The 22,157-nt window shown below is 39.3% G+C and overlaps 1 protein-coding gene across 2 annotated transcripts in view; it reads left to right on the top strand.

The window, feature by feature from the left end:
- Positions 1-3,380: 3,380 nt before the first annotated feature.
- The window catches only part of RDX (radixin), a 37,332-nt gene continuing 18,555 nt past the window's right edge, over positions 3,381-22,157 (top strand). The window contains exons 1-3 of one of the 2 annotated variants that reach the window (XM_056492600.1): positions 3,381-3,633; positions 11,689-11,760; positions 20,401-20,484. In XM_056492600.1, coding sequence (XP_056348575.1) covers positions 11,749-11,760; positions 20,401-20,484 — 96 coding nt within the window. In that variant the 5' untranslated portion in view covers positions 3,381-3,633; positions 11,689-11,748. Of the gene's footprint in view, positions 3,634-11,688; positions 11,761-20,400; positions 20,485-22,157 lie in introns of those variants that run through there. The other variant, XM_056492610.1, reaches the window with a different exon arrangement.

The following is a 22,157-nucleotide window of genomic DNA, read 5'->3' as shown; positions in this document are numbered from 1 at the left end:
TTGAACTTGATCAAAGCTAAGACTGTACATATGCGTGTGATGAAGGCAACTTGGAATTCTCAGTGTTGCTACTGGAACTCTTTTATTTTTATTGAAATCTGGTATGTTAATATCATGCATGAAAAATAATTTTTGGAATTAGATATATTTAATTTTAAATGACAGACAAATTTAACAAGAGACATAAAAACTATTACTTTAGACATTTATTGTAATTTCACCAAATATTTAAAATATCTGTGAACTGGATTCATCTGATGACCACAGAATACTTCAAATTCCATTTGTTTCTAGCAAAGGCTTTAAAGGGCAATCTAACATACTTTTCTGGAAAATAATTACTATTAGTGTCCTTTGAGGTAATATATCCTTTTATTGTTATTCAAAAACTAACAAAAGAAGAAGCAATTTGGTTTTAGACCATGCAATTAGCAAGAGTAAAATTACCCTGCAATAATTTTAGACAATGTCAGGTCTGCTTCTGTAAACATATTAATAGCTGAGTATTCGTGTTGAGTCATATGTATAATTATTCCCAGAATGGCTGCCTTCCAGGCATGTAGGCTGAGTCCACGTAGAACCCTTCACGTTAGGGGCATGGTATGGGCAGCACTACACTTCTATCCAGGCTGATGGCATAAATATTAATTGAATTAGGTAATGTCAAGGTGTTTTTGCATACCATCTGAAAATTAAAAAAAAGAAAATCAGGAATTTCTCAAGGTGTTTTTTTATTATGTCTCCTTTCCAAAATGCCTTGTCTACTAAATGTCCCTTGAACTGTACAATTGGCTTTAATAAAAGTAGATTCTAAAACACAACTGGATATTCACTGACTGACGCTTTATGCTTTTGCAGGTGCACTGTAGAAGAGAAACCTTGGCCCAAAAATCTTTACTTTCTAAAAGGATTCTAGGATTGATTTCTCAGATCAGGCAATAGAAGTTTAAAATCTGTTTTTTAATGAAGAGCTGGGTTTTGGCATTACTGCTGAAAGATAAACTTTTATGTCTTGCAATTATGGCATTCTTATCATTAGCTTTATCTTTATAACCTACCTCTTAAAGAACTGAGTAATTTAAGTTGATAGGCGTATCTGAAAGTTCTCTTTATTGCCTGTAGTTCTTTCTGTAGTTTCAGTTTCATGGGTACAAAGAATATGATCTCTAACTACACTTCTGTTTTTACTGCCCTGTTTTATCAGACAAACTGCAATTTTACACCTTGTTAAGGCAGCAAGGTGAGAAGAATACCACATTATACTGTTGACAAGGAAGATAAGACTATTATTTACCTTGACAGTTCTGAGCAATAATATTCTTCATGTAACAGGATAAGAGATAAAGCATATCCTGCAGTGATAATGCACAAACTGAAAGGAACTGGCTTTCAAATGCTATCAACACCAGTAATGAAACCGAGCCCTAGTGTGATAATCCTATATTTGAGCCAGTTCAGAAAGGACTATTTGAGAAGAAAGCAAGCCTTTACTTTGGTCAACTAAAGTAAACACATTTTATCTGTGCATTGCAGTGAATCATAGTCAATTTATTTATTTGACTGCATGAAACAAGGCTTCTTTTTCTGCATTTTGTTTGTTTCATTTCCCTTGCTCTGACCTGCAGGTAAAGGTCATCTGAACAGGGACCAGTACAATGTACACTAATGGTGAGTGGTCCGTGAAACTGTGTATCTGCAGACACGGCAAGATGCCTTAGAAGTTTAATGTACTGCAAAATACTGTTTCACACAAGGATGTTCTTCACAATGAAGAACAACAGAGACTAGAAGGAATTAGCCACCGTCACTTTTTCCTTGAAGCAAAATGGCACAAAGCTGGAAATGAAATTTTAGCCAGTGTGAGGAAATTGAATATCCCTTTAAATAGACCGAGATATTCAGATTCTGTGATAATGACTCTTAAGATAAATGCCTGTTTGAAATATACAACAAAATGCATAACAATATCACAAATTAAACTAAATGTCTCCAGAAAAAGTAATTATGTCCTAGATTCTATCAATAACGCAATTTAATTTTATAACAGTTTGTATTATGTGGTCATTTACCTTATCAGAATGTTCTTTAAAATTTGTCAAAAAAATTTAAAAATATTTAATCAGTGAGGCTCCCACAAATTCTCTGGGAGACTATTCCTTGTTCACCAGGCTGCTTTCCTCCTCTTCCCCTTCTCTCCATCTTCAATTCACCCTAGAATGTTTTTTTTTTAAATTCTTTTTGAAGCAGCTTTCAATTGAAAATTCCTCACAGCTCTTCCCCCCACCTCTCTTTATCAGACATCCAGAGGGCGCGGTGTATTAATAGCAGCTGCATGACTCAGAGTCGGTAGCTCGAGTGGATCCCTTTGCACCGAGCTTTGCTGTTGGGCTGCCACCGAGCTCAGGCAGCACCTTCACTTCCTTGCAAACAAAAATAAACTGAGAAAGCACGGTGGGGGCTGGGATTGCCTCAACCTTTCTGTCCTTCAGAAGGATTCTCCTTAATGCTATTTTGGTCTACATTCCCATTGGGACTAAATAAATAAATAAATAAGAAGTGTGAACCCATCCATCAGCGTGACTGTTTCACGCGACTGAGCGATGAAAAGAGAACGGAGCGGAGAAAGAGGATCAGCGCTCTCCACTCGGGCTGCATTCCACGCTCTTTCCCTGAAGGCATCCCTGTTCTCAGGAGCCATCCCAGCTCGACCCTTCCCAGCCCCTGGCTCACCGCTCACGCCGGGGCTGCTGGCGCGGCCAGCTCCGAGCCGCTCTATCTGGCCAGACACCCGGCCTCCCACCGCGCCCCGGAGCACACGCCTGCCAAAAAGGCGGCACCGTGCCTGGCGGGGCTTCGGACGGGAAAAAAACCACCAAAAAACAACAAAAATCATCACGCCGCCAACTCCCCCTCCCTGGCTCAAGCCTTTTTGGAGGTTTTCCTTCCCCGCCCGCCCGCGCTAACCGGAGAGCTGCTTCTCCTCATGCCCTCCTCGCTCAAGCGAGCAGGGGGTTCCCGGAGGGCAGCGCTGCCGCCGGCGCAGTTGCCACAGGCTCCCGTAACGCGGGCACGGCTGCGCTCGGGCGGGCTGCGCGGGGCCCCCGAGCGCCACCGCGGCGGGCAGAGGGGCGCGGAACTCCGTACGGAGGGGCCCCCGCCTCAGAAGGCGAGCGCTCGCCGCCGCCCCCTCACGGAGCTCCGTCCCCCTCCCCCGCCAGGAGCCGCGCCCCCCTCGCGGTGCCCGAGCCTTCCCCGCCCCTCACGGGAGCCCCTCGCGGCCGCCACCCCCGCGCCCCTCCGGGCAGCGGCTTCGCGCCGCGCGCCGCGCATGCCCGCCCGCCCGCGCCGCGCGTGCGCAGTGCGCGCGCAGGAGCCACATCTGATAGGGGGGAAAATCCGAACGGCGGCGGCGGCCGCCATATTGCGGAGCTGTCACAGCGCCCGCCGCGCTCCGCGCCGCGTCCCCGGCGAGCAGCGCGGGGCGGCCCCGCAGCGCCTCCTGCCCCGCTGCGTGGGGGCGGCGGGGGGGGACACACCGCCCCGCAGGAGCGGAGAGCGCCGCGCCCCAAGCACCCTGCCCCGGGGGCTCGTCCCCCCCCTCCGCTCGGCGCCGCGGAGGGAGCGGAGTCCCAGGTGAGACGGGGGCGCTGAGGCGCGGGTGGCTGCCGGGGGAGGGCAGCGCGGGGGCGGCAGCCCGAGGCGTGAGCCCGCCCGGACGGCGGGCACGGCACCGGGAGACTTGTTGCGGCGGCGGGAGCGCGGCTCGTGTGCGGGGCACCGCCTCCGGCCGGGAGCGGGAGCGGGAGCCGGCTGGCCGCCCCCGGCTCGGCCCGCTCCGTCGGGGAGCCCCGGGAGCGCGCCCCCGGCGTGCCCGCGCAGCCTCCGCTGCATTATTCATGTCCCCGAGCGGCGCGGCTCGGGAGGTTACACCGTAGCAGACATGTGGCAGTCGGGTCGGGCCAGCTGAGTGCGGCGGTGTGGGAGAATAATAAGGAATTACTTCATAAACAAGTGCTGTGGAGCATCTGTTGCTGTCTATTGTTTTCGACAAATGCGCGTTTTTAAGAGTCCTTAAGTATTGAGCGACGTAATGGGCGCAGCGGCCCTGAATGAGCCTTTGTGCATTGTTTTTTTGAATGGATTAATGTTTTGTACAAGTCGTGGGCATTTGTAATTAACCTCGTCGCTTAAAGTTTAGCGCAGATAAGGGGCTTTAGTTTCAACTTTGTGGAATTTGCTTGTCTTTTGTCAGTTTCTAAATCTGAACACGAAAAAACCCCAACTCCTTGGACTCCATGCCAACACAGCTAATCACTTTAGTTGTAAGGTGCTATTAAGCTGTCTTTTCCAGTCTGTGTAACACCCTAGACAAGTATTTCGTGTTCCTCTTTCTGGTACTAGCTTTTAAAAATATTCCTGTTTATTTTAGACTGAGTTGCGGGAGTGGCATTTCTGAGTTTTACGTAGTTCTGGCTCTGTGTCTGGGTTCGTGTCAGGCTTCAGGTGTATCCCTGCGTGTCCCTCTGGTTAGTTTCCATCGGAGGTGCCTGTGGCCGTGTCTGTGCCAGGGGAGTGTTTTTGGGGATGCGTGTGCCTGCAGAGCCCCTGGCACATGGAGAAGATTGTGGGAATGCGGTTGTTGCTGTCAGCTCTCCGTGCGTTGGCACAGCGCTGCTGGGCAACGTGTGCTCCAGGGAAGATCTGGAGTCGGTGTACAGTAACATTATGGCTACTGTGAAGTTGTTTTTTAATCAATAAAGATGGGGCAAGTAGTAACTGTTTATTGGATTATAAACTTGTCTCTGTTGATCTATTGATTTAGCATAAGAGGGACTGTGAGAAAAATAAACTGCGGGTCAGTGCAATGTTCCCAGATAAGCAGCCTCCCAGCAAATGGCAATTGCAAGGCAGTGGCGTGATTCCAAGCTTTGTTCTGAAGTGACACAGTTGTTCTATTAGGTTGGGAAATTGGAGAGCAAAAGCGAAACAGCTTTAGAAAAATGCATGAAAAAATGACATGGTGTGACATGTCTGTAGCTGTCCAGAGAGTTTTCATTGAGTGCTGACTCAAAGAAAAGGTGTAAAAGTGTGTGTAGAGATGACAAAAGGAGTTCTGCCCATACTGTTTCTTCCATTGCAGCAGAGAGCATTGCAGGGCTTGAGGGTAATAGTACTGCCAGAAAAAGGTTGTTTCACAGAAAATTGGGTAAAGCCATAAAGAGAGTGAGGATTTAGATCCACCTACGAGCTGCAAAACCAGGAGGGTTAGACATGTAGATGTTATGACGTGAGAAGGCAGTTCCTGGCAAAGTCCCTTTAGCCTTTGCCAGGATGGGTGAACAGCCTTTCTTCTTCAGCAGCCTCACTCTGCTTTTTGAGAAGGGTGCCTCTGTTGGCAGAGGTGAAGAGGAAAGTTGTTGAAGTCATTACGTCTTTCTGTTGGATGTGTTAAATACATCAAAGCCTTCCTATCGCTTTCTATTGCGTTAGAAGGCTGCGGGAGTAGAGGAAAGGGAGGATTTTCAAGTTTGTAAATGTAAACAAAACTTTATACAGTCTTCTGGAGAAAGAACTGATTGTAGAAAGATACTGATCCATTAAAGCACCTGCCAGTGTGTCTCGCATGCTCAGCAAGGTTACTCCAGAGCTGAAGGAGCCTTGGTAAACTCCTTCCTTTCAATACTGAAGAACTGCATTTGTTGGCTAACTTTACCAATATGCTAATACTTAGTTGTACTTTGGATTTAAAAATTTTTTTTTCCTTTCTGCTTTAGGTATTTATTAATCATTGAATCCTTGAAACCTTCAAGTCATGTAGTACAAAGAAAAAGAAATATGACTGCCCAAAAAGGCAGTTAATAATCTTTACGTGAGAACATTGCAATTTAACAGCTCTAGCTAGGTTATATGGAGAATGATGAGTGGCTAGTTCATAGGTTTCTTTATTTTATGGAACTAGTTGTAAGAGACTTAACAGCATCATTCAGAAAATAGAATACTTGACTTTTAGATGTGATATACCCCAAATTCTGGGTACATGTCCTATTTCTTTGGTAACTGCATGATTAGAGAAAGGATTATTGCTCTTGGAAGCAACACTACTTCTATCAATTTGTATTCATAATTTCCATTTTTGATGGTGCATCCAATGTACATGGTAAGATTGGCCATTCTATAATTGTTAGACTCTTCAGAAGCTATGAATTATTTCCTGTAGTGCATTTGTGGGTACTTGAAGTTAAGGTTACTAAATCAGTAAATATTAAGTGTATGTTAATCGTGTAGCATGTCTAAAACCAGTTTATTATCTGGCAAAACTGCAAGTAGTGCACAAATGACTAGTATGAAGTTGCTTTTAATTGAATACTGTGTTGGCAACTGCCAGGATTTCATTTTACTTCTGAAGTTCACAGGAAGTCCCGTTTAGAAGAGGTACTTCACTCTTCAAAATGTATTTTCCTATAGATACATTGAATACAAAAGTTGTACTAGTTCTATTGCAGTTATTTTTCAGAGACAGCCAGCCTATTTTGGATGTTTCAGAGAAGGGAGGGTTGGGGGAAATGGTGGTTTTAAGAAGGGAAAGATACAGTACATAAAAAAAACAAACGTTGGCGTGTAAAACTCTGCATGTGATGTCTAGCACTGGTCAAATCTCAGTTTTTGCATATTAGATATACAATTTCGTTTTGGTGGAGTTTCCCCCCCTCACTTTTTTTTTTCCCTTCTGTGAGATAAATGGCTTGTTTTAGTTCCTGCCCTGGTTTGCTTATATTGCAGACAACTGTGTAGGCGGCTGCTCTGTCCGTCTGAAGAAGATGTATGCAGAAGTAAAGTCTGTGGCAAATGAACTTCTTTATTGGATTGCAGCAAGTGTGTCATTAGGGAGCTGTTAGTGTGAAAGATGATTGCCCTGCAGACATTCACAGACTGCTTTGGAGTAGAGAGACAATTTTGTAGAAATCTGAGACCAGTCAATCAGGTCCAATGGCCTGCGAGTTGCCTATTGCTTCCCCCACAAAAATCTAAAACCTTTAGGTACCAAGAAAATGGAATAGAATAAGACTTCGAAAAGAAAAGTATATTAATTTTGAATAAGTTTCTGTTAATAAACAGGTTGGTTACATTGCTGTAGGTAAAGCTGTGTGGTCCCTGACATCTATCCATATTTAGGGAAATAATGGTGAACTTCTTGCTCAAGCTTAGGAGTAATGCTGCTGGAGGGATGCTTCTGAGAGAAGGCCCAAAGATGTCATTTAGGGATCCTACTTTTGAGTGTTGCTTCTCTATCAGCCAAGCATCCTGCTGGAGCCTTCTGCCTGTTATCCCATCCTCACCTGACCTCAGACCCATGGCTGTGCGTATGAATGTTTCTTTTGAAAACAGCTGCTGCATAAATTATTTGACAGAATTTTGGCATTAGGCATTTTATGCACCATAATTTTCTGAAGAAAGCTTTCATTGTCATCTCTCAACAATTGCTTTATTTGTTGCTTTCAATGGCATAACTAGAAACATGGATGACACTGATTTAAAAATCTCAACTGCCTTGTAGTGAAACGAATTGAAATCAGGGCTTTTAATTTCAAGAGGGCTCTTGATGTTCTGGGTGACTTTATCTGTTTGGGATGTGGAGCGTGCTGATACTTTTGTTGTTTTGGTCCAGAGTCCAGATTACTGCATACAATCCTGAAGGTCCTGAGTGTTGTAGCAGTTGAAAGTCTGCAAAGTCACCATCCTGTTAATCCTGACTTGGAAGAGTCCTTCCTTTAGGATTTTAAATGCTGAAGTGATGAGCCTTTATGCCTAGTAGGTCACAAGCTGGTTTCAGAATGCAGGAATCAAAAGGAATATCATTCCCAATCCCAGTTGACTGGGGTCTTATTTGCTGTTGGTTTGATTTTTTTCAGTATTTGCAGTGCCATTTCCTATGAGTGTTAAGATAAAAGTAAGTATAAGTAATTAGTTGCTTCAAAGTTAAAAATTTTGCATCTGCTAAATATAAATGTATCTGAACTGGCATTAGTAGCAAAAGTGAGCAGACACTCCAGTAATAACAGTGGAGATACTCAATATTTTGCCTGGCTGCAATTTTTGGTTTGTTTTGGCCCAATGTTTCCCTCATGTTTTTGTTTTTAATGTTAGCTGCTGCCAATAATTGGGAAAGATAGGGTGATTTTTGATTTTTATTCAGTGCTTATTTGATGTCAATATTTGCAGTTTTAAGACCTGTGAACTTCTTTATTTGTATATATATATATATATACACAAATACATATATATATATATATGTATGTATGTATAATAGTTACAATGTATTTGTGTGAATGTACTGTTTCAAAATTGCACAAGGTTTTAAGTATGAAAGCATAGTCAGGCTAACACAGGCTATTTTTTGTATTATATATAAAATGAAAATATTGGAAATAAGTTCAGCATAGTTGGCTATAAATTTATATTTGGCTAATTTTTTTTTAAGAAATCATAAAATTTTTTAAAATTTAGTAGAAGATATTACGAGCAAACACTTCAACAAAAATACATGGGGTACTGTTTGTTTTGCATAGATTTTTTTTTTTTTCCCTATTGCTCATATACTGTGATAATTTCTCAGGCCTGTGGAATCTGTGGAACTAACAGTGAGACTTCATTTTTATTGAGTTTTACCTAAAAGGATTCTTGCTTTTTGCTGATAACTTTCTCTTGGAAATGTGTCTCTCAATTGTGGTTTGATGACATAGGATTAATCTGTAAAACTCTGTAGTCATGTTTCTGATTTTAAAAGTTACCTTAAGGTTTTAAAGTAAGTTTTCAAATAAATAATTTATGGTTTGTTGATAGGATTATAACAAAATGTATGAGTAAATCCCAAAGCAAAAATCTGGGACATGTTTATGAATGAATTTGTATGATAAAATGTATGAAGGTATGGCAGTCATTGAAGAAATTGCTAGACGTGTTGTCTCTTAGACCTCAGAAAGGAATTATTTGATCTTGGTCCTGTGCCATGTACTTCATTGCTCTCCTGGAGACTGGACTCCCTTATCAGTCAGTCATCTTACCATACCCCTTCTTTTCAGTGCTGTGTAACTAAAGGCACAGGAAAGTAGCTGTACTACTTTCTGTTCCTTTTGGTACTGTTGAGTTGGCACGCTTACAAAATGGTGGATGAGAATCTAATTTAGCTTTTGCATTGTTAATTAACTGAGTGTAACTCTAGGGCTTCAATCTGCCTTCAGTTTCTCAAGCGTTGAGCCTCTGCTGCCAGAGGTGAGCACAGGGATTACTACAGCTCAGAATCCTGCTAACTGTTAGCACATATTAGAGCCAAGCTTGTTTTGGTTTCTGTTATTCTCTTATATTTTTCCAAGGCGTTCATTAGGGAAAGAAGGGAGAAGAGGCAGTCCCTTCTCTGAAAGGGAAACATGCTGTTGAATTTCTGTCAAAAGCCAGAGTTTATCAAAAGCCAATTCTGTTTTCCTCCCAGGAAGCTTTTGTGGTTAAAAGCAGGGGAGAGGAATAAAGGAAGAGTGTATTCATAATGTTCAAGAATGTATTTAACAGTATCTTAGAACAGTAGTCTTACTGCTGATGTCCAGGTGTTAGAAAGATAAATGACTTGTCAGTCGAATTTCCTTGTTACGATTTAGGGCTTGACACTCTTCAACCATCTCAGACCCAGGGGAAAGTTAGCAAAGTTTGGGAAGAAGGATGTTCCATTGATAGAGGGCACAGGGAAGGCAGAATTCAGGAGCCACAAGGACATTTGGCAGAACTCCCAAGTTAAGGAAGAAACAAACAAAGCCAACTCAGCAACTGTGCTGAATCAGCTCCAAGTGGAGAAAAGGTGATTCTGGCAGGGGGTGACTGTGACCACAATTCGGTGCCCACTGACTCCCTAAGCCCATGACTCCGGAGGGGAATGGCTGAGCATGTGGCATGATTGGCAGGAAAAGCGAGAGAATCATTGAACCTTAGAAGGTAGCATGTTGATCAAGGAGAGAGCCATGGAACCCATAGCCAATAAACCATGATTTCTTTGTTTGCTGAAAAGTATGAAAGGTGTAAAGTTTGGATGATCAGGGTGCCAGCCTTTGGTGGGTTCCCACTCAATGATCTGCTCTGTGCAGATCTGAGTAAAGAAATGGAAATGCCTTGGCTCAGTGTGTAAATTGGCACTGCACGTCAGGTAGTGAGCCTGCATTTGGGACACGACTGATACTGTCCAGTTCTCGAGAGTATCTTCTGTAATTAAAAAAAATAAGTTGGAATGTAATTGTCTCTATGTTAGGCATAGTGTTACACCTCTAGAGTTGGGCTGGATTAGTTATATAATAATGAATGGAACTTGAAGATGGTGTTTTAATGTTTTTAGGCTGATTTTCTGTTAAACACAGTTTTGTTCCATATCTGAACTATGCATTAGATCTCTCTTTCTGCAATCTTTAGTCTTAACATTTGTTTTCTTCACCAGCCAATAACATTTATGCTTTTAAAATTGTTTTCATCCTTTGTTTTTTTAAGTCTCTCTTTTCACACACATCTCTACAGTTTAAGAAGTAAAAAATAAAGAACTAGTGCACCTTAAATTGCTGAGCAAATGTTTCTAATATTTACTGTATTTTTATTGCCAAGAAGCAAGGAAAATTAACTTATTTTGTATTTTTTATATAAAAATACTTTTTTATTTTTCTTTATGAAAGATCAGTTATATAAAAGCTTGTTTTTGATAACTGTATTGCTCTCAAGTGTTATGTTTTTCTCTTTTTATTTTTCTTTTAATCATTTCTGATGATTTTATTCATCTGTTACAGCTGTGGAGTTATAATACTGAAATCTCAGATTATTCTGACTAGCATGTCATACACATTTTTCTTAGTCTGAGTGTAATTCCAGTTAATACTATTTTTGAAGGCAATGCAGTCTTTGATGCTCCTTGCAAACCAGCAGTAGTCTGATTTGTGGATGTCATTACTGTAAGTGCTTGCAGGAAGGTGACTAGCTGCTTGCTCTTTCTGAATTAGATGGAATTGAAAAGGAGGTGGGATGATACCTACCAATAACATTGCAAACATATTTTTCAAGGCATAAAAACTTTTTTTGAACAGAATACAATAGTGAATACTTTCATTACCATGTAGACATAATTTATAGCTTTCTGCTTAAAAAGAAAAAAAGCTCTGTTGTTTTAAGCACACTGTTGGTGTACTTGCATTTCTTTTCATTTGGGAAAAATTACTATCATTCCTTTGCTGAGAGAAACAAAGTATTTTATAGCCAGGAAATACAGTTTTAATGCTTTAAAATTGTTAAAGGACTTTCTTTTTCTTTTTTTTTTTTTTTTTTTGTCTTCATTATATTTCTTGTAAATAATGTTAGAGGTTTTTAATAGTAGAGAATGTATGGTAACAGAATCTTTAAGAGAATTTGTAGCACTTGGGGAACCATTGTATCTTTATCATAACATTACTGCATAAATGTTCTACAACAACTAGGAAGGATGTTACTGCTTAGAGACCTGTAGATTCTGGCACTGTCTAAATTAGTTGCTCTTCCTATATGTCACCCACTGAGAAGTGTATTTTGTGTATGTAGAGCACTTGCTTACTTGCATAGGAATTTATACTATTTACTATGATTAAGTTTTGATTAATTTAAAAACAACCCTTTTAATTTTGTTTTTGGCAGAAGGGGGCAAAGAGTTTTTGGAAGATATAAGTGGACAGGAGACTACAGAAAACAAGAAAAATGCCGAAACCAGTAAGTAGCAGGTTTATATTCATCTAAAATCTAGGAAGGTTTTTGTTTTTAGAGATAATCTTATAACTGTTCTAGTTGTTTTGACTCTGCCCTTTCTAGATTTTGTAAGATTTGATCATGTACAATTGAAGTTGAGTTTAGTATCAACATGTAGAAAGAACTCAAGAAAGCTTGGTACTGCAAGTTGCATAGAGGACAATTGCAACTGGGAGCAGTACTTGGAGTCCATATGGCTGGCAGGAGGAATGACTTTTCAGGAATTGTTGACTTTGAGATGAGCTGACTTACAGTAGTTATTGGAGGCATAATTTGAGCCTGACTGTCTGTGAGAATCAGTGGAAGGATTTGCTGCAGGATTTGGCAGGGGAAGACAGAACATGTGTGAAGTGTCTGCACTAAGTTAGTGGTTTTACCATGGTAGAGGGTATCACATAGAAAGTAAGTTTTGAAGGGAGGAAATAAGCAGTGTTGATCTCCTGCTCCTCTCACTTCAGCTAAGGTTCATCCACTTTCTACCCAGGGGAAAAAAAGGTCTCCAACTTCTGTTTTGATAATAATTCTAGAAGTCTTTGAGGAGAAAGTTATTCAGTAGGTTGATTCTTTTTCTTTTAATGTTATATTGCTAGCTTAGGATTTCATCTGTCATGTTAAATGACTTTTGCTTGTCTCTTCCACTTGTATCCAGTGAGCAAAGCATTCAGAAGGGGTACTGAATTGTCAGATTATTTCTGCTCAACTCAGTTGGTTTATACAAGAGCCTTAAGGCTTTCTTTGTTTACTGATGTTTCATTTTGGTAGCAGATTAGGAGCAGGGCAGGTCTATTGCTAAGAATAAATGTGTGAATGTGCATGTGTATACACACATACATCCCTATATCTAGGTGTATAAAAGATTTTTGCTATTAATGAGAAATTACCCCTGTAAATAATCTCTGTGGGTTTGGAATTGGTACAGCTCAGTGAATAATATGGGCATGGGACTAAGGGCTTGAAGTTCTGTTCTGAGCTTTGCAGTTGGTCATGACCAACTGGCCTTACCTTGTTTCTGTAATTTCTTCTTTTCCTGCCAGTGAATTAGGGGCAGTATCTTAGCACTTTTTCCAGCTGGAAGTAGCTGTTTGTATCCTGCTCATTGGTGACAGAAAGCTGCACTATGAAGGGCAGGAAAATGAATTAGCAGCATACTATTTTCTGACCTGATTGAGCGCTGGCTGTGAGAATTAAGCACTGCCTTTGATGGAGCTTCTCAACTGAAAAACTTTGTTTTAAGAATGAGGCAAAAAGTCACTGTGAGCTCATGCAGTTTCTGAGGCCTTCAGATCCATGCAGCTGGAAAGCAGTGGAGCCACAGACATGGTGAAAGGAAAAAAAAAAAGCCTGGGTGAGGTAACTTCTTTTGAATTCTGGAACTGGAACCATGAAATTTAGGCAGGCAGGGTTCCCTCTATTTTAAGGACCAGAGAAAATTGAAGGAAATGAGAATTTTAGGATTGTTCACGAGGAAAGCATTATCCTTAGAGCTGAGATTGCAGTGTGTTGAAAGAGTGCACAATCCACCCTGATAATGGATATTAGCTACCAGATCTTGGCAAAGAAGCTGGCCTTGTGCCAAAGATTTTTTTTTTTTTTTTTTAATAAGGGAATTTTTATAAAAAGATTTCATGTGTCTCTTGATGGTGTCGGTGCATGTGAAATCCTAGAAGGAAGCCAAATGAAAGGAGCCATTATAAATGAAATTCAATTGATTACATTTCTCAATGTCTTCCTGTAAACTGCAGGTTGCTAATTATAGTTGATAATCACTGAATGAAGAAGTAGCACACTTGCAAAAGGTTAAGTAGTATTACCTATAAAAATCAAACCTCAGATTTTGTTCTGTCTAATTTGTAAATGATAGATGGCTTTGGAGCTCTCTTCCTCCCCCCTCCCCTCTTTTTTTTTTTTTTTTTTCCCTCCTAATTAGTTCTTCTTTGGAGGCTGTAAAAGCCTAGCTACAGTTATGTTTAATGAATCAGATGTTCTTTGAAGAGTCTTGCTGTTCTGCTCAGATTTGATAATACTGGACAGTAGGAGGTCTCTTGCTATGGATATTTACTGGAGCTCTTGGGAATTGTCTTTATGGGCAATCCACAATAACCAAAGGTCCAGTAACTATTTATGCTTTAACTCCTTATTGCTTATTTTTGACATCTGTTGCAATAAGACAGTCAGTGTTCTGTAGCTTTATTGCTGGAAATCATTTAACCTGAAAACTAATGAAATAATCATGGGTAAGAGCTAAGAAAACCTGGTTAACATAAGCAGTGAGATTTTTGACAGCGTTATTTTTCTCTCACTTCTGTGTTTCTGTGACCTATTTAAGTTTTCTTTTTTCAGACTCTGCTGTAATGATCCAACTGATAGTTTTCAGAAAAGTCTGGTAGTCTTGTAAATATGTAAACCTGTGCAGTACAACAATCAATTCTTCATGTGTTTCTGGGATAAAAATTGAGAAAATAACAAATAAATAAGCCATAGATCAATTTAAATTAAATCAGTACCCATTCAACCACAGAAAAGGCAATTAAATATATTTTAGGCTCACTTTTTTTGGTTTCAGGTTGAAAAATTACGTAGTATTTCAGAAAAATTAAATAAGTGAAGACCAGTAGCAAATCTTGGCGTATTGGAATTTTATAGCAAACATCTTTCATTTTTCCTGGAAGTCTCAGTCTGAAATAAATTTCTTGCCGCTGTGACTGATTCTTATGCATGGTAGTAAAATGTCATGTGTTTTGGATTTTTTTCTTAGAGGGGCTAGTAGGTTAAATAGCTTGAGTGAAAAGGCTGTTTTGAAAGGGTAAAAGCAACTTTAGTATATTGTCCTGAGATATACAAGTAATACGTGACTGAAAAATATATGTGATGAAACATTTTCTTTTATGATTGCTTCAATAGAAAGTCTATTCCTTCACTTTGGCTGGGCTTGTGACAAAGTCGCTTTCCAGTTTTTTCAGCTGTTACTCAGCATCTACTTCTAAAATCAAATAGTTTGTTTTTAAAATTGACTTGCTATTCTCAGTTCTATCTAGCAGTATGAATTTTAGTTTCATTTAGCATGTTGCAATCCATCTGAACAAAACTGATGACTTCTTTGTTTAATTACATCTTTACTGCTGTAATCAAAATTTGAGCTGTCGCAAATGCTGTTCTTAGTATGCTTAGTTCTCAGCTTGCTGAAGAACAGAATATTTGTTGACTCTTATTTTCAGCACTTTCTTCCTAAAAGAAGAGGCACAAAATGTTTCTCAGCTGTATGGCTTTCTCACAGATCTGCACCAAAGATAGAAACATAGAAGCTAAAATTAGACATCATGGGTTACATAACTGTTAATCATTTCATATGCTAAGAAGATTAGATTTAATTGACTGTAATATTACATTTATAGGGTGTAGAAGGAGTTAAATTACCATTTGGTTTTGGTGGTAATTTGCAGCACTTTTGTACAAGACTGCAAGGCATGAAAGAAAGCATTACACTGGGGAAGAGTCAAAGTTACTAAGACTAAAAATTTTTTTTTTTTTTTAGGTTTATTCAATATTTTATGATTCTGTGTATTCAGAGGAGCAAATAAATTCTGGAATAATATGGTGGTTTAAAATTCTAATATTTGCAGGATCAAACTAATTTCTATAAGGTGGTTGAATTTAAAATGTGTGTAAGTTTTTTTACTACAGTGGTGTTGTTACACAGGAAAATCTTTGAGTTTGTGTAATGCAGTACTTGAATTATGGCTTGAATTTATGATTTATTTCTGTAGTATAGATAGATAACTGATGTCAGCTTACAGGACTGCTTTCTTTTGATTTATCTGTTAGCAAAATCTGTTTGGCATTTTTCTGTTGCCTTTTGTTCCTAATGCTGTTTAATCCTTACCTTTTTACCTTACCAACTTAATAAAGTTTTTTCTTTCACCTCTTCCTATATCTACTTTGATGTTGGTATGGAGAGAGTGCTGTGTGTATATGTGCAGTCTGTAAAGCAGCGGGACTAATACTCTGCTATTCCTAACACAATTTAATATGCAAACTTGAGATTAAACAAGCCTTTTTTGCCTTATGCAGTTTTCTTATGAATCAGACTGTTTTTTGTGGCTTTTGCAGATGACTAATTTGTATAGCATTTATTAAACCAAAGCAAAACCTCTGGAAACCATTTCCATGTTATTTTCAGTGGCTTTTTTTCTCAGTATTGGTACCTACTCAGTTTGGGAGTTCTGATGAAAGCTGAAGTGCAATAACTAATATCTGCAAAGGGTGGCTGAAGTACAGTAGTAGTAAGTTTTAGTTTATTAAGCTTACAGCCAGGTTTTGTGTATGTTTCATGGACTGTATCTGTTTGAGGAGAGGGTCAAAGGTTAATGTGGTGATGTGTAATAGTCCCATAAATTGTGGAGGGTTCAAGTTAGATACTACAAGAAGATGTAGAAATACTTTTTCAAGTTCCTAAAGGTGAAAGAATGCAATAAAAATATAATTCCCTTATGAAGTGCGTGCTTTTTAATAAGTGCACATTGATGTTTGTTATTCCAGATATGTTCATTGACTGTACTCTTTATTTGTTTTGATAAATTATTTAATAGATAATTTGCTGTAGAATATTTTTCTAGAAATAGTATTTTGTGAGCTGTGGCAAATATCCTCATAATCCATTAGCAGCATTTGTTATCAAAGCATCAGTTGCTCCCTTGGCAAAGAATAATCAGCGCATAGTTCTTTAGTGTGTGTTCTTCCCTTTCCTTTGGCTGTGTTTAATCATTCTGAAGCAAGTCTGGTAAAATACAGATAAACTCAGCCTGCTGCTGATGCCAAGGACCTGGACAAGCTTGAGAAGTGGGACAGTGTGAACCTCAGCAGGTTCAACAAGACCAAGTACAAGGTACTGCACCTTGGCTGGGGCATGCCCTGGTGTCAGCACAGGCTGGGGGATGAGCAGATGGGAGCAGCCCTGTGAGAAGGACTGGGGGTGCTGGTGGGTGAGAGGCTGGCCATGAGCTGTCAATGTGCACTCAGCCCAGAAAGCCAAACGTGTCCTGGGCTGCATCCAGTGGTGGCAGCAGGGCCAGGGAGGGGATTCTGCCCTTCTGCTCTGTGAGACCCCACCTGCAGTGCTGCATCAGCTCTGGGGCCAGCACAGGGAGGGCATGAAGATGTTGAAACAGGTCTAGAGGAGGATTACAAAAATGATTCTCAGAATGGAGCATTCGTCCTTATTGAGGAAAGGCTGAGAGAGTTGGGGTTTTTCTGCCTGGGGGAGAGAAAGATGTGGGGAGACCTTATTGTGACCTTCCAGTACTTAAAGGGAGCTTATAAGAAAGGTGGGTACAAACATTTTATCAGGATCTGTTGCAACAAGACAACGGTAATGGTTTCAAACTAAAAGGATATAGATTCAAACTACATATAAGTAAGAAAATTTTTATGCTGCAGGAGGTGAAAGTAGCAATTGCCCACAGAGATGGAAGATGCCCCATCCTTGGAAATGTTTGTCAAGTTGGATGGGTCTCTGGGCAGCCTGATGTAGGGGAAGGTGTCTGTGCTCATTGCAGGGGATTTAAATGGTCCCTTCCAAGCCAAACTATTCTGTGATTCTGTTTAACGTGCAAACTTGAGATAGTAATTGACTGAACTAATGTGAAGAAGAGAGCTGTCAGATTCTGTTACAAAGATGTGGGATCCTGGTGAGGGCAACTTTGAAAAGCAGGCACTGAATGGATCCTGTGGTATGTGTAGTGGTAGCCTTCCAGTACTTGCTACAGGAAACCTTTATGCATTTCTCTTGTCAGTATTGTGAGAGCTCCTTCCTGTTTCCATACTTGTGTGGTGAAGTTGGTTCAGATTAGTGCCTGTCCTCGTAATTTGTGGTTCAGTTCATTTCCCCTATCACCAATGTCATGTGAAGAGAATTGCTTCAAAGTAGCTGGATACCCAGCAGAGGTTACATGAGTGGCAGAACACTGCTGAAATTCCTGGACCTTTTTTCTCTGCCTGTGTTTTCTCAATTTGCTGCCATATTGATGATGTGGAAACTTTGCCCATGAGTCTTGTTAATGTAGTTTGATAGCTTTATTTTGCAAACAATGCAACTGATGCCAGAGGTTTGATTTTTGTTCAGAGGGTGCCCTGTTATCAGGATATGAATTAGATAAGTAGACCTTTGGGGTCTTAAGGTTTTGACAAAAGTAACGTTCGTGCCCAGAAATAATTGAAGGTGTAAAACAATGTTACAAGTTTGTAGAAGCCTGGTTATCTGTATGCCGATATTCAAAGTCAGTCCAAATTCCTTTGGAAAAAAAATTAATGTCTAATGTTAACTTTGTCTCTTCTTATGAATGATGAAGTCCTAAGAATTCTTCTTCTTCTGATGTGAATTATCACAAAAGGTAACATTTTAACATTGCCATCATTTTAATTTGCAGCTTTCTTATTAGAATTGAATGTGTGAATATTATCTGCTGAGTGATCTGTTAATTGAAAGTTCAAAGATAAACAGAAATGCTACAGGCTTAAGCAGTTACAGTAATGTGTATAAATGGCCAGGTGCTCTTAATATTTGTCTGTATCTATTGCAGGTGTAGAAGCTCTGTACTTTTAGAGCACTCAGATTTTTTGGGGTAGTAACATCCAGAAGCAGACAGAATTTAGAGCTGTATTGTATTACAGCTATTATTTTACTGTTTGGGTATTCTAGTTCTTGTGGAGAACAAGCTCTCAGGTAGTATTTCTTGCATTTGTAGATGACATTTGTTGTAAGGATATTTATGTAAGAAGTTTCTGCTGCCTGCTGCTGCAATTCATTTTGAACTTGCTGTGCTTTGTAGCTCTTGTGTGACACTTCTTGTTTTGGCAATGGTGCTGTTATATAAGAGACCACTTTGGCATTTAATAAAATTATTTTTTGGCCTTCTTCTTTGTAACTTGCATACTTGTGACTGCCCTAAAGGAGGCTTCATTTTTTTTTAAATAGAAAAACTGTTTTAAAGAAATAAGTTTTTGTAATTAAAGGGCAATCCCTCATGCTTAAACTGTGCAACTGGCAATGAGTTAGACCTACCATTTAAAAGGACTTATTTTGTTAGAGGAATTATGTTCTGTAAGGTTTTTTTTTTTTTTCTCCTGAAATATACAGACTGAGAGAATCTGCAGAAAACATATTTTTCCTTCTTTTTGACACACACTTTCTATCTTAATTTTTTTTTGTGATAAAACTAAACTATCTTTTACTACAAAGTCCTCAACTCCTGTTCTTTATCAGTGTTTGCACACACAGTAAAGTTGGCTAAGCCCCCTCTATCGTTCTTGTTTGCAAGTCTATAACCTAGACATCCTCAGGCTCCTGCTACTCAACTTGTATATCTCCCTCATGTTTACCTTGATGCTGAAGGGAGCAGTGATCAGGCTTCATCTGTTGCATGTGGACACTGCTCTGCAGTTTTCTCTTCCCCACCTTAGATCTCCCTTACATGTTTTGTCTTTCTTTCCAGACAATCACTTCTCAAAGTATTCCACCTGGTGGCAGAATTAGGGAAATAGTTAATGGAAATGGTTCACACATGCATAGATCAAGTAGTGTAAGAACCTGTAATACAAGTCTTAATTTATTCCTGTTTCCTTTTTTACAGTGGAGAGAAATTAGAATATATCTGTGTGAGTTTTGTTTTTTTTGCATTTATAAAGCGGTATATTTGACCTTTGACACTTATATATTCCTGTGCACTAAAGATGAATAAAATGTGATAGCCTGGTAGTAGGAGTGGAGGACCATTCTAACACTGAGAAAACAGTGCTGTGCATTTAATACTTCGTTCTGTTTCATGAAAATTCTCACTTCTATATGCACCAGCTGAAGAGAAATTGAAAAAGATTGTACTTCCAAGTAAGACTTCCAATTATCTCCTGCAGTATTTACTTCTTGTTTTATAACAAATGAACCCAGTGATTGTCAGAGTCATCTGGAAAATGGTCCTCCCTTTCAGGAGAAGGAGGTTCATTGAATGGTGGTGATTTTTTACCCCTGTAGTAAGGGAGTAGAAGGAGGTTGGCACTAAGGACAGCTAATTTCTGTAGTTTTTCTTTCCATTGATGAAAACCTGCTTCTAGTCTGTCCTGAAATGTACAAGCTCTAGTCCTAAATACTTCCACCACCAAACTGCTTGATTTTAGAAATGGCAAGCAGGGGGCTGCATGTCTTTTTATATTGCTAGGCATAAATGCCTTAAAGTGAGATAGATATACGTGACAAAGAACTTTTTCTTTTGCATGCATTTGGGAAGCCTTCTAAAAGATAGTGCCCAGTAGCTGAATGTCCCAATGTTCTTCATCTGTTCAGTAGTGATGTCAGCTTTCCCATTAAATTAATGTTGAGCTTTGTTCTCTAATTTAAGCTTCCAACCTACTGGTAAATACTATCCTGATTATGCTTTTACACTAAGTAAAGATGAGAATTTTTAGATTTGGATTTTCTGTTGTTCTTACTGCTATGTTCTGTGTGTACACAAAACCATTAGAATTGTTGAACTTATTATTTCTTACAGGCTAATCACAAGATATAAAGCATCACACTGTTACAGTATGATTTAAATATTTCCTTGTGTTCTGTAGATCAATGTCAGAGTAACCACAATGGATGCAGAGTTGGAATTTGCCATCCAGCCCAATACAACAGGCAAGCAGCTCTTTGATCAGGTAACTTACATGTCTCTATGTATATATGAGTAAAAGCACATAAGAGTATTGTGGTATGGCATAGTCTGAAAAAGTAGTAGTTCTCATGTACAAATTGTTTTTCCTTATGTTATATAAGCTATGCTATGAGTTAGTGTGTATTTCCTCATTACTTCTCATGGAATATATTGAATTTAAATACAACTCTCTAAATTTGTTACCAGTGAGGCTTCAGATAAATGGTGTATGGAGCTACTTTGAAATTAACTCTGGGTTTTAAGTCTAATATTATAGTTGCTACTGCAATATGGTTGTTAGAAGTGCATATTTTAGAAATATGTATGTAACAGTAAGTTCATTAATGAAAGCTAACACAATTGCTTTACATCAATAGACACTGTAAGATGGTTTTTCACTTCCCAATGCTAGAACTAAATACTGTTTTCCTATTAACCAGTTTGGAATTTATGTTTAAAAAAAATGAAAGGAAAAAAGAATAGTTGAAAATTATGACCTTAATGTGCTTATGGATTGCAAATGTATCAGAACTGCACGCTGTCACTTGATGTTGTGTGTTGTATATCAGTCAAATGGACCAAGTGAATGATTCCTTCAACAGGATTGTTCTTGCATTCATGTGATGGTACTTATTTCGAGGTTCTGATGACTTTTTGACCTGTATTGTGGGGTGGTGTAGGAAACCTTAAGAATAGAATCTTGTCAATATGTTGTGTCGTTTTCCAAGATACCAATAAATGTTTTATCTAGAGCCAAGATGCATGCCTTTATTTAGGAAATGTGGAAATATCTGAAATTACTATTCAAAAATAGTTTAAGTAGATCAACAATTAAGGCTAGTAGTTGTTTCTGTCCATTCCACTATAGATGCTTGAAGTATATGATGAGTACTAAGAGAAAGCAACACATTGAAAAATGTCTTTAAACTTTTAGTTGATCTTTTAGAGTCAATGAAATGCCTTATTATATAAATTGAAAATAAGAGAATACTAGTTGTTTTAATACTGAACTTTTGGATAAATGAAATTGCCTTTGCAGTTTTTGTTTGAAATGACTGATTCTAAACACTGCCTGCCTGCCCTGTTGTCTAGCATCAGTAGCAGTGTATCTTCAGCCCCTATGAAGGAATAAGCTTCATAACACTTAAAAAGACTTCTTGAAAAAAGAGGCTGTCTTGCTTTTTGTCCAACCAGCATCATCACCATCAAATAAAAGTATGGTATTCTGTGGTGTAGAAGGCTCAAGCTGTTACTTGTGTTCTGCCAGCCTTTGCTATCTTCTGCTGTGCACTGTTGGGTGGGGTGACATTCTGCTATGTAATGTCTTGTGCTCAGGTAATCAGGCTCATCCAAATTGGGGCATTCACAAACAGGGAACAAAGATACAGTTCTGAATTTGTTGTCATGCTCTCTTCTTTGTTCCTCAGTTCTCTGTGTGGTTTATAGTATCTCACCAACTCTTACCTCTGGAGTTTTAAATGGAAAAAAATCAACCAGAACAGTTGTGTTTGAGAAACATTTTTAGCCTGATCTTAAATTCATGTGAGTTCCAAAGTGTAACATCAAGAGCTGAGCTGTGTTGTGAAACCAGCATGAAATTTTCAGACAAAAAGTTATCCTGTTTCTCTGTAGAAAGGGAATTGAATAGCGCTGTTACTGAAAGGTTTGACCTTCAGA

The sequence above is a fragment of the Oenanthe melanoleuca genome, chromosome 1 (assembly GCF_029582105.1).
Source record: "Oenanthe melanoleuca isolate GR-GAL-2019-014 chromosome 1, OMel1.0, whole genome shotgun sequence".
Classification (NCBI taxonomy): Eukaryota; Metazoa; Chordata; class Aves; order Passeriformes; family Muscicapidae; genus Oenanthe; species Oenanthe melanoleuca.
This window is presented reverse-complemented; position numbering and strand designations above follow the sequence as displayed.